Source organism: Medicago sativa, chromosome 8 (genome assembly GCF_051527215.1).
Source record: "Medicago sativa cultivar Bolivia chromosome 8, Bolivia_mono, whole genome shotgun sequence".
Classification (NCBI taxonomy): domain Eukaryota; kingdom Viridiplantae; phylum Streptophyta; class Magnoliopsida; order Fabales; family Fabaceae; genus Medicago; species Medicago sativa.
Window position 1 is genome coordinate 15,545,193 of NC_140756.1, and position 12,062 is coordinate 15,557,254.

Here is a 12,062-nt window from a genome sequence, read left to right on the forward strand (position 1 = left end):
CTTAAATTTTGAATCGTCTGATCAAGATTGATGACATCAATTTCTAGATTACGTGAATATACAAAACCTAAGTCATCAAATGAGCTAAAAATTTGAATCGTATGATCAAAATTGACGACGTCGATTTCTAGATTACGTGAATGTAGACTATCCCTAACTCCATCAAACATGATACATAAAAAAACAGAGGGCAGACATGTAAAAACACAAGAAAACCTTCCCAATCCCAAAACCCCTCACAAGATGCCAACAAAAGAGCAACTGGTTTTCCAAATATCAACATTCTTAGCTGTGTTCTAAACAGTGGGCCATGCACGTGTTTTGCCCTTCACTTCACATCATCATCACTCACTCTCTTTATAACCAAACCTTCTCATCCCATTTTCTCATCACCATTTCACTTTCTCTCTTCACTTTTCATTGAGACATTCATCAAACACTTTCACCAAAATGGCCAAACTTGGAAAATTAACAAAGCTTAAGTCAGCTATCAAAAGATGGCCTTCATTAACCAAACTCAGCCGCAACAATAGCTCTATCTCTTCCTCCTCCAAGCAACAAGAACAAGAACTTCATGCTGTCTATGTCGGAAAGTCTCGGCGACAATACCTCGTAAACTCCGATGTCATTCAACACCCTGTGTTTCAGGAGCTGGTGGATAGATCTTCTTGTGATGATGGTGTTGTAGTTGTTACTTGTGAGGTTGTTTTGTTTGAACATTTGTTGTGGATGCTTGAGAGTGTTGAAGGTGAGACACAATTGGGGTCCATGGATGAGTTGGTTGAGTTCTACAATTGTGGTGCATGTTAGATCATGAAATTGATGATGTTTTGCTGACAAAGCTAGATAGCTATAGTAACTGACTTCAATTGTTTTGCTTTATCATGGGTGGATTGGTCAATTGAAAATTTGAGATTGATTAAATGTATTTAATTGTAGCACCGGATTGTCATAATTATCAATATTAATGTGAACATTGTTTGAGTAATTTTGTGCTATGAGTTATCCTCTCTCTTCCTTTTTCTCTCTCCATTGTTTTTGACCAATAAGAAGTGAGAAAAACAAGGTTGTCAACAAAGTTGTCATCAAATGGATGTCAAAATATCATGACTCTTTATTAAAAGAGGGTTTAATTATGATGTAGTCTATATTTATATATAAAATAAACATGACTTCTTGCTTGTATATAATGTTATTGGCTAAATTGGGCGGTTGGTCCCCTAATTAATTTCTATGTTTCATTTTAGTTCAAACAACTAAAAATCCTTACGTTTTCGTCCCTCAACTATACTTCCGCCAGCTAAATTGGTCTCCCCTGTTAATTTTTTATGTCTAATAATTTTGATATAATTTTAATCATTTGATTGCAGGTCCATTGAATTTGACGGTGAACTATCAATGTCTAATTTTTTTTTACTTTTCATAATGTTTCCTCTTCTTCATCATCATCTTCAATCACACTCACCATATTATTCATAACCAAAATACCATCAAAACATAAAACTAAAAAAAAAAATCCAGAAACCTCACATCATTAATCCTTTTCTTTAATCTTCAAAAGGTTCAACCTTTTCCTCTCTCCAATCATCCACACACAAATTTACAAACACTCCAATAAAAAATGTAAAAAAAATGATTAATTAGTGAGACAACAAATCTTAGAAAATGGTGGAAAAGGGCAGCCGTACTTGGATTTGATCTCACCAGAGAGTTATACTCTTTCCTATCCTTTTTACCTATTTGTTTTAGAAAAATATTGTGCATATTTAGGTGTCGTTTTCAAAATTCAATATAATATCATCTAGCTTTTATAAATAATGTCTTATGTTTCAAAATAAGTATTAATGTCCTTAACTTTTATTATAGAGAGAAACAAAAACAAAAAAGAAATGTATTCACAAAAGAGTTATACTCTTTCCAATCCTTTTTACATATTTTTGAAACTACGTAAACTAATTTTATGAAGATGAAAATATCTTATTTTATTTTTAAGATGGAAATTAAAATGCGTTATATTTTTAGAGACGAAAAGAACCAAAATTTAGTGCCCAAGGCCGAAGATTGTTGAGAAAATTAATGTTTGTAAATAAGTGTTGGTTGCTTGTGGATAAAGATAAGTTCATTTGCCAAACAAGTTGCTAATATACATGCCATTAATTAATGACAAGGATGCATCCTACAATCAACAAAAATAGAGCAGAAGATATATGAGAAAATATCCATTAGCAAGTTGCATCCATTACCTAATCGATTAAGTTGCATTTAAGCGATTAGATCCTAGGTGTAATCGATTAGCTAAAAACAAATTAAACTCAACAAAAGTATATAGCATATTATGTAGAAGAAACTTTTATCAATAATTCAATATCATATATTAAGGCATTCTAGAAGAATGATCACCAAATGGCTCACAAAGAAAGCATTTATTATAATCCTATCACATATCTAATAAATCCAACGGATTTGTAGGAAAGGTAGATTTATTATAATCCTATCACATACAAAAACTCAAGCAATGGCAGGCATGTGCAAGAGATCTTTTATGAGTCCAAAGCTAGAGTAAACATTGGCATGAAATCTTTTATGAGTCCAGGGTTAGAGGAAACATTGAAGAATACATCGTATGCTTCAAAGTTAGAGGAAAAACACCATCCATGTTCGACATCAGGATTAGGATAACGAGCACAAAAGCTCCCACTTCCCTTCTTCGTGCAATCAGCATGAGACTGACATAAGTTAGGATGTTCCTCAACCATCTTCATAACAGCTGGAGATGATGGACATCTACAATAACCTCCAAATATTTCATTAGGGATGCAACGACAGTTGCTAGAATGACATGGTGGCATCTCAAATGGCGAACAAGCTCCTGAACAATCTGTTGCTCCTACCTTCTTCATCGGAACCAATGCTGTAAATGACACATAGACAATTAGAGCTGGAAAAAACACATACAATTACTTGAAACAATAAATTAATGATAAATTTTAGAGAATTAGAGAAGGATTTTCATATGTAAGTAGTATTAGCGAGAGAAATCATAGTGACATAAAAAATGAAATCCACTCGAATTTCCTCGTCGCAAAATTTAGTGATGTAATTAGAGAGGAATTTTATGTTTTCCCTCTCTGAATTTCCCTAGATAAATATGGTTAAAATACATACAGAATGTGGCAAGCAAGAAAACAACCAAGTGAGCAAGTCTAATATAAGCCATTTCTTATTGAAAGAATATATCTACTACAATTTATTGTTAGTTTTGTGTTGCATTAGTTCATTCTTGCATACAATAATTTATAGATGCCTCCTGATACTGGACATAGCAATGCTCCCTTAATGTTTAATACTCAGAATTGAAGATATGCATGTTCCACCATTCACCATACTATATACATGTTTCAACGATCAACATATTATATACATGTTTTACCAAACAAGTGTGTGATGAGCAATTTATGGATCATTCTTTTCTAGACCTTTTAGTAACATTCAATGGTTACAACTTTTTAAAATGTTGCAAGATTATTAATTTTTATTATGTTTGATGGTTCAGTTTAGTGGTGGAAACACGGTCCAACCCGCCTTGTTTTGGTCTCCGTTGTGATTAACTCGTCAAAAGTGGAGCAGGGCAGGCCAACTTACATAAATGAGTTGGAATATCATCTTGCCTCACTCTTCGATGGGTTGGCCCGTAAATTTTTTATTTTTTTTTATCATTCACGTGTTGTGAAAAGAAGAATAACACCAACAACCAACCATCATAAATTTTATAAAGAAATGACATCGACAACATAAATATACATTTGCACTCACCGTCAAATAACAAAACGAAATATTATTATTTTTTTAAAATCAGAAAAGGGGAATTTATTTTTAGTAATTCAAGTGGAATTATTGATCATTTTACAACTGGCCTAGAGAATATTTTAACTTAATACATCAAGATTATAAGGCTAAACTTTTACCACTAAATTAGAAGTGTGAACTAAATATGATTTTGTTAATGCCCCAATCAATACTTACATTTAATATTTTGAAAATAAATTAGTTCTTCAACAATAACCTCAAAATAGAATAAGTTTAATTAATTCAACATAATATAAAAATCGTGTAAATGTTTTTTAACAAACAAAACAAATTCAATTCACTAGCAAAATAAATTGAAAAAAATATTGTTTTTAAACAAATTGAGAGCCAAGTCGCCTCACCCCATCACCACTTTTTTCTCGGCACTCGTTAGCAAGACCAGATAAATGCGAATGAGTGTCCCCGAGAGCTGAGACACTCTTTAAGGACCTTATGGTAAGTTTTTAAGAAAAATTGTATATTTAATGCAATTGAAAATTGAAGTATTTAACTTTTTTAAGAAATAATTTTTTAATGAAAAATAACATCTATATTGATTTATTAGTACGTGTTCATAAACATTAAAACAAAAATTTAAAAGGAACGAAGAGTATTTGAAAGAAAAAATTAATTTGTTATGCCCAAGATTATTTTGAGAATTAATGTGGTATTTTTTTTAAGGGAGAATGAATATGGTATTATCGTGATGATCTTATGACTAAGTAATGGTTGCTTGTGGACAAAGAGAAGTTCATTTGTAAAACAAGTTGCATCTTTTTTTTTTTTTGGGGTCAAGTAGCTTAGCTTCGTGGCTGAAGCTCACACATGTTAAAAATGGAGAAGTGGGGTGTCCGGGTTCGAACCCCAACCCCTGCATATATTATGCAACGTCCATACAAACTGAGTTAAGCTCACGGGGACAAACAAGTTGCTTCTTTATGACATATTAAATGAGAAATGACATCTTTATATTGGGTATTCAATGTGGCGGATACAGAGAAACTACAAGTGAAGAAAAAAAAAAGCATAAAATATTTTATTTCTTTTATTTTTTATTTTTAAGAAGCTAAATTAACCAATCCAAATTGGCATCAGAGATAATCGAACTTGAAACCTTGAGGAGGAGCACACTCCCAAGTCCCAAGTCAATACCACTAGGCCAACCCAAGTGATTTTATTTCTTTTATTGTTGTTCTAGACAGGGCCAAGACCCGATTCTCGTGAATCATTTTAGATCTCTCCCCCTTCTTAAACATAAACTGAATTGAGTGTTGGAGTGTTTTTTTCTAGTATGTCCTCCGTCGAACAACTCAACTTCTATTGATTCCGACAAAAACCTCCATTGACAAAGCAATTCATTCAATTGATCTATCCTCACTGTGAGATGTCTTATCTTATCCAACAAATCTATGTTCACAATTAGAACAATTCTATTTGAATTATCTCTCTTACTTTTCATGAAATAAAAATGTTATCGCAACAAAAATTATAGACACAAATATGACACTTGGATACTATTCACCGTATTTGTACAGTGAACAATAGTTTTTTGTCAATTTTTTTAAAATGTTTTTTTAAATATTGAGTCATTGTAACTTGTGCCCTAAGGGGACATGTTAAAAATTTCATTAATAGTAAATATTTATTACTCCTTAACTTCTTAACTTCTTGAGAAACAAAATAGTCACAATTTTCAATACATAATTTCTATTTTGAGTATCCTAACATGTTCCCTAAGAACACAAGTTATCATTTCCCTTTTTATAATTCAAAAGTTGTGTTATTAACCAATTTCACTACTACATAAACCATAAAAATGTACAATGTTAACTACTTTTGTGTCATTTATGTACTTTAATTTCATTTTTTGAAACTATGTAAAATAATTGGTCAAAGCTTTGTATTTTTGTGATGAACAAAATAGTCAAATTGGTTAAATTACTTTATTATTTTTTTTTTAATTATAAATGAGTTTTTTTCTCAACTATGTTTTTACAACAACAAATGTATGTAGTATCGTATGTTTGGAAGCAAACAAACAAGGTTGTTGATAATATTGTTAGAGCATCTTTACCTAGTCTCCACATTTTTCTTAATGTACCAACTACTTTGTATCAATTGATTTCGAATGAGATGATTAATTTTGCTTTTGTTAAAAAAATGTAGTAATTCATTCAAAAATATTTTTTATTAATATAATTGTAACTTCAATTTTTAAAATTTGTCGTATTTCATATAACTAGATTTTTGACCCGTGCTCCGCTCGGGTTTATTGTAAAGGGATTGACATGCAAATAATAAAATGCAATATATAATAGGTAACGGTGAAAAAATAACACGTGATAATCCATAATAGACAAAATAAAACACTTCATAAAATGTATGACATCTGAAAATATTATAAAAGAAAATTCGGTAATCCTATCAATAATTTAGGTATATATAACCAAGTTTACATGGAAATTAGGGTAGCCGAAAAAAAAGTATAAAATAGAAGGCATCAAACGTGATCATTGATATGCTCATAGTTTCTAGAACAAACGTGCAACATCAAATAAGTGTAGAAAATATTTTCTTCAAAAAAATAAAAAAAAGGCAGGAGGATAGGAATTAAATTGGTGCGATGCATTTTTTTAGATGAAATTTGTTAGGTTAAATAATTGCAAACCTAATAAAGCAAATGGGCGGGGAAAAATTAGGTTAAATTGCTGCAAACGTAACAAAATTAATAAATAAGGATATCGGATACCATATTCGTTATGTATCATCCCTAACTACATAGGGCCATGGAACATTTATTATAATCATGTTGGATATCTAAGAAATACAACAAATTCTTTGAAAATTAAAATTGTAAATTTATTTAAGATATGGCATATGCATCCTGTCATCCATGCATGCTTTTTTTTCACATTAATAAAAAGAGCTCCGGCATGTATCAGGCCTCATCTTTAAGTCTTTTATAAATTGAGTGTTAGAGGAAATCTCGAAGAATACTTCTTGTGCTTGACTGCTTGAGGAAAAACACCATCCATATTCGATATCAGGATTAGGATAACGAGCACAAAAGCTACCACTTCCTTTCTTCGTGCAATCAGCATGAGATTGACATAAGTTAAAATTTTCCTCGACCATCTTTGTAATAGTTGGTGATGATGGATCTACGCAGTTTCCTCCAATTAGTACAACAGGAATGCAACGACAGCTGCTTGAGGGACATGGTGGCATCTGAAACGGCGAACAAATACCCGAACAATCTTCTGATGCCTTCATCATTGGAAATATTGCTGTAAATGACAAAGACAATTAGAGATGGAACAAAACGCATACTATTACTAGAAGCAATAAAATTAGTGATAAATTTTAAAGAAATAGGGATTAAAAAAGGATTTCATATTAATTTCATTTGCATTAAATTTCGTGAGAAAATTAAAGAAGGATTTCATATGTAAGTAATTGAGAGTTGATTGTGACTAATTTTTCACGAGTTCTGAAATATAAATAGATATGAACCGTATGTATTGGTAAGAAATAAGGTTAAAATACATACAAAAAGTGGCAAGCAAGAAGACAGCCAAATGAGCTAGCCTAAGATAAGCCATTTTTTTTATCGAAACCAACTAATAATACTTTTTGTGATAAGCTTAGCTTTGGGTTGCATCAGTTCATTCTTGCATGAAATAATTTATAGAGACTTCTTCAAGATATATGCATATATTTGATATTTCGAACAATCACCATACTAGATACATGTTTTATCAATCACCATAGTATATACATGTTTCACCAGACAAGTGTGTATTAGTGGATCAGTTTGAAAAAATTGATGAGGGACTCAATTATTATTATTTCTCAAATTATAATGTTATATTTTAATAAACATTTGTTTAGACGTATTAAAATTAAACTGAATTTTTTTTTTTATCAAGTAGTCTAGTGACTCACACATTTTAAATGTGGAATAGTGGGGTGTCTGGGGTTCTAACTTCAACCCCTGCATATAATATATAATATTTCTACCAATTGAGTTAAACTCATGAGATAAATCAAAGTGACTTTATTGTCAAAAAAATTAAAGTGACTCCTAAAAGCTAATTATAGTAATATAATTTTTTTAGATTTTAGTAATATATGTTATATAAGATTAATCTAACATTTATTAAAATGTTCTAAAGCTAATAGCATTTGACCCTGATTTAGAAATATTTGAATGTTAGTAACTCCTATATGATAAAGAATGATGAAGAATGATAAAGAGCTTTCAAGAAATAGAGAAAATTATAGAACTTTTTCAAAATACTACTAAATAAACATATATATATTCTCTCCGTTTTTTTAAGCGTCATTTTAGAAACATCAATTAATAAATTGGACTTTTGGAGTTTTTTTTTTCTTATTATACCTTCAATTTTTTTTTGCCAAGATACCATCAATTTAATCCACCAATATATATGGTCCCTTATTATGTTTATTTTAAAAAATAATAATTGGTCCTTTTTGTTTAAAAAGTTTCAAGTTAGTTCTTCATATTTTAAAAGTTTCAAGTTGGTCTAAAACGCTACTCATGTTGATATAAGTTAGGATCTCTTCTACCACATAATATTGAATTTAATAAAATAGAAAAAATGAAAGAAAAAAAATTGAAACTAATTTTGTAAATAATTTAAATTCCAACGCATGTATTCTCAGCCCAAATCTCAAAAAGTGACTAACTTACTCCAATGTGAGTAACATTTTGAACCAACTTGAAACTATTAAAACATAAAGGATCAATTTAAAACTTTTAAAACATAAGTGATCAACTTGAAACCTGAAATAAACATAAGGGACCAAACATGCAATTAAGCTTAAATTTAATGTGTTATTTTCTCTCATAACAAAAAATTGTTATTGTTATTCTCCCTTTATCAACTAAATTATTATTATTTTTCACACACTCTATCTCTCTCATAACAAAATTAATGGGTCTTCTAGTCTTTCTTCTTTTTTAACATTCATTGGGTATTTTATTTTCTTCATAAGAATTAGTTTTTATTTTGTACTTGAAATTTTTAATAAATTGACAAATTATACTTTTAATCTGTCAAAACGACAGTCAAATAGAACACACAAAATTGGTATTCAAACGACACTTAAAAGAAACATATGGAATAATAACTAGCAGCACCTTCATGTGTCTTGATTTTCTAGCTACATGAACTAGATTACCTCTAGATGTTTGCAATCAATTAGTAGCATTAAACATGAGAGCCTTATAAGAATGGTAAAATGGGGATTTTCACCAACTATTTTGGCGGTTCAAGCATTCAAGCAATAAAAGGTTTCTTTGAGCCTATTAGATTGGTTAACCGGAGAAGAAGCACTAGTACCATGCTTCTGGATGGCTTCTATGTTTCCTTTGATTTGTTTGCTTTATTAAAATCCTAATTAAAGGAATCAAAGAAAGAAAAATGTTAACGAGTGTCATTCAAATTACTTTTTAATGATCTTATAAATGTTAAGTTTTTATGAATATTTATGTATTTAATGCATTAAAATTGAATGAGATACTTTCTTAATTTAGAATCGTTAAAGAGTGTCTGGTAGCACTCCTTGCCAAGACCCGAGGAATACAAATGAGTGTCCCTGAGACAAATACACTTTATATGCTTTTCTTTTCACCGTCTTTCATTCCTTTCTTTGTTCTACGCTTATACCATAAACCGTCTTCATTTCCATTCACAACTTTCTTTGTCAATGGCTATACACCAAAGCCATAATTGAATACAAACACAACAAATTCCTTCACATACCATTGACTCAGATTTATTTCTCATTGGATAAGTTATGTCCTCCTTGATATTTAATCTATGAGCGTTGCTATTTATCGCGACGGATGCCTCACAAAATTTGTTTGGACCGTCACATCTTCCTTTTGCATAACACATCAATGATGGATATATATTAAAGTTTTTGCTACACTACGGGGGTTGTCGTGTCGTGAAATCATCGGGACAAAATTTTAGCTACATGTAGCATTTGCCTTAACTTTGTATATACTTTCAATGACATTGTCTGAGTTTTTTTCTGAAAGAACTGTCCGAGTTATAGCTACAAACAAATTATATAACTCACTAAAAATAGAGTATATTATATAGGAGAAAATTTTATCATATTGATTTAGTCAATTTAGAAGCATGATATCACGTTCACATTGCGTGCAAAGTAACTACCTCTATTTCAATTATCTCTCTTATTTTTTATGAAACAAAAATGCTATTGCAACACAAATTATAGACATATACGACACTTAGATACTATTCACCATATTTGTATTGTGAAGAATACTTTTTTTTTTGGTCAATTTTTTTTATAATGCTTTTTCTTTAATTATTATTATTATTATTATTATTATTATTATTATTATTATTATTATTATTATAGAGGATAAATTTTATAATACAAAAGTTGTGTCATTAATCAATTTTACAACTCCATTAACCGTAAAAATGTAAAATGTTAACCACGTTTGTGTCATTTATGTACTTTCATTTTTTGAAACTATGTAAAATAATTTATCAAAGCTTTGTATTTTTGTGATGAACGAAATAGTCAAAGTGGTTAAATTACTAATATTATATTTTTTTTTTATTATAAATGAGTTTTTTCTCAAATATGTTTTTACAACAACAAATTAATGTGGGTAGTATTGTATATTCAGAGGCAAATAAATAAGATTGTTGATAATATTGTTGGAGCATCTTTATTTTACCTAGTCTCCATATTTTTCATGATGTACCAACTACTTCGTATCAATTGATTTTGAATGATCGAAATGATTAACTTTGCTTTTGTTAAAAAAAACGTAGTAATTCACTCAAAAATATTTTTTGATATTTTTTATTAATATAGTCATAACTTCAATTTTTAAAATTTGTCGTATTTTTTGTCAATTTTTTTTTTTTTTGTCGTATTTCTTACTCGTAGATGATACCATATCCGTTATTGTTCATCATTTGTAACCACAAAGGACCCATGGAACATTTATTATAATCTTGTTGGATATATATCTAAGAAATACAACAGATTTATTGGAAATAAAGATTATTAATTTATTCAAGATATGAGATACATCATGTCATCCATGCATGCTTTTTTTTTTCCCACATTAAATGCATGCTTTTTTTTTTTCCCACATTAATAAAATAAGCTCTGGCAGGTACCAGGCTTCATATCTAAGCCTTTTACAAATCGAGGGTTAGAGGAAATCTTGAAGAATACTTCTTGTGCTCTACTGCTTGAGGAAAAACACCATCCATATTCGATATCCGGATTAGGATAACGAGCACAAAAGCTACCACTTCCTTTTTTCGTGCAATCAGCATGAGATTGACATAAGTTAGCATGTTCCTCAACCATCTTTGTAATAGTTGGAGATGATGGATCTACGCAGTTTCCTCCAACTAGTACAACAGGAATGCAACGACAGTTGCTTGAGGGACATGGTGGCATCTGAAACGGCGAACAAATACCCGAACAATCTTCTGCTCCCTTCATCACCGGAAACATTGCTGTAAATGACAAAGACAATTAGAGATGGAACAAAACACATACTATTACCAGAAACAATAAAATTAATGATAAATTTTAGAGAAAGAGGGATTAAAAAAGGATCTCATGTCATGCTAATTTCATTTTCATTAAATTTTGTGAGAGAATTAAAGAAGTATTTCATATGTAAGTAATAATTGAGAGTTGATTGTGATTAATTTTTCATGAGTTCTGAAATATAAATAGATATGAACCGTATGTATTGGTGAGAAATAAGGTTAAAATGCATACAAAATGTGGCAAGCAAGAAGACAACCAAAGAAGCCAGCCTAACATAAGCCATTTTTGATTGAAAAGAAAAACCAACTAATAATTTTTGTGATAAACTTAGCTTTCTACTGCATTAGGTCATTCTTGCAAGCAATAATTTATAGAGACCTCTTGAAGATATGCATATTTGATATTTCGAACAATCACCATACTATATACATGTTTCATCAATCACCATATTATATACATGTTTCACCAGACAAGTGTGTATTAGTGGATCAGTTTTAAAAAATTGATTAATGGTGCATGACTCAACAACTTATTACCCATGTAAGGTAAGCCACGTTGGAAAACTATGTTCACTTCAGCAATAAACTATTGATGAGGGACTAAATTATTATTATTTTTCAAATTAT

General features: G+C 30.2%; 4 protein-coding genes across 4 annotated transcripts; 1 reads left to right on the forward strand and 3 right to left on the reverse strand.

The window, feature by feature from the left end:
* Nucleotides 1-415: 415 nt before the first annotated feature.
* Nucleotides 416-988, forward strand: LOC146897294 (auxin-responsive protein SAUR78-like). The gene has a single exon (XM_085732008.1). It carries the CDS (start codon nt 451-453, stop codon nt 808-810), a length of 360 nt encoding a protein of 119 aa, XP_085588134.1. The 5' UTR covers nt 416-450; the 3' UTR covers nt 811-988.
* A 1,420-nt stretch (nt 989-2,408) lies between these two features.
* Nucleotides 2,409-3,327, reverse strand: LOC146897295 (albumin-1-like). Its single transcript, XM_085732009.1, has 2 exons — nt 3,166-3,327; nt 2,409-2,911 (listed from the first exon to the last, which is right to left on the reverse strand). The coding sequence occupies exons 1-2, from the start codon at nt 3,215-3,217 to the stop codon at nt 2,541-2,543; spliced, it is 423 nt and encodes a 140-aa protein (XP_085588135.1). The 5' UTR covers nt 3,218-3,327; the 3' UTR covers nt 2,409-2,540.
* Nucleotides 3,328-6,519: 3,192 nt separating this feature from the next.
* Nucleotides 6,520-7,520, reverse strand: LOC146897296 (albumin-1-like). Its single transcript, XM_085732010.1, has 2 exons — nt 7,397-7,520; nt 6,520-7,133 (listed from the first exon to the last, which is right to left on the reverse strand). The coding sequence occupies exons 1-2, from the start codon at nt 7,446-7,448 to the stop codon at nt 6,760-6,762; spliced, it is 426 nt and encodes a 141-aa protein (XP_085588136.1). The 5' UTR covers nt 7,449-7,520; the 3' UTR covers nt 6,520-6,759.
* Nucleotides 7,521-10,839: 3,319 nt separating this feature from the next.
* On the reverse strand, nt 10,840-11,835 carry LOC146897297 (albumin-1-like). Its single transcript, XM_085732012.1, has 2 exons — nt 11,668-11,835; nt 10,840-11,396 (listed from the first exon to the last, which is right to left on the reverse strand). The coding sequence occupies exons 1-2, from the start codon at nt 11,717-11,719 to the stop codon at nt 11,023-11,025; spliced, it is 426 nt and encodes a 141-aa protein (XP_085588138.1). The 5' UTR covers nt 11,720-11,835; the 3' UTR covers nt 10,840-11,022.
* Between the last annotated feature and the right edge of the window lie 227 nt (nt 11,836-12,062).

Coding starts and splice junctions, on each gene's coding strand:
- LOC146897294 (XM_085732008.1), top strand. CDS start 451: ATGGCCAAACTTGGAAAATTAACAAAGCTTAAGTCAGCTATCAAAAGA.
- LOC146897295 (XM_085732009.1), bottom strand. CDS start 3,217: ATGGCTTATATTAGACTTGCTCACTTGGTTGTTTTCTTGCTTGCCACA. Junction 2,912..3,165: donor TTTCTTGCTTGCCACATTCT/GTATGTATTTTA, acceptor TGTCATTTACAG/CATTGGTTCCGATGAAGAAG.
- LOC146897296 (XM_085732010.1), bottom strand. CDS start 7,448: ATGGCTTATCTTAGGCTAGCTCATTTGGCTGTCTTCTTGCTTGCCACT. Junction 7,134..7,396: donor CTTCTTGCTTGCCACTTTTT/GTATGTATTTTA, acceptor TGTCATTTACAG/CAATATTTCCAATGATGAAG.
- LOC146897297 (XM_085732012.1), bottom strand. CDS start 11,719: ATGGCTTATGTTAGGCTGGCTTCTTTGGTTGTCTTCTTGCTTGCCACA. Junction 11,397..11,667: donor CTTCTTGCTTGCCACATTTT/GTATGCATTTTA, acceptor TGTCATTTACAG/CAATGTTTCCGGTGATGAAG.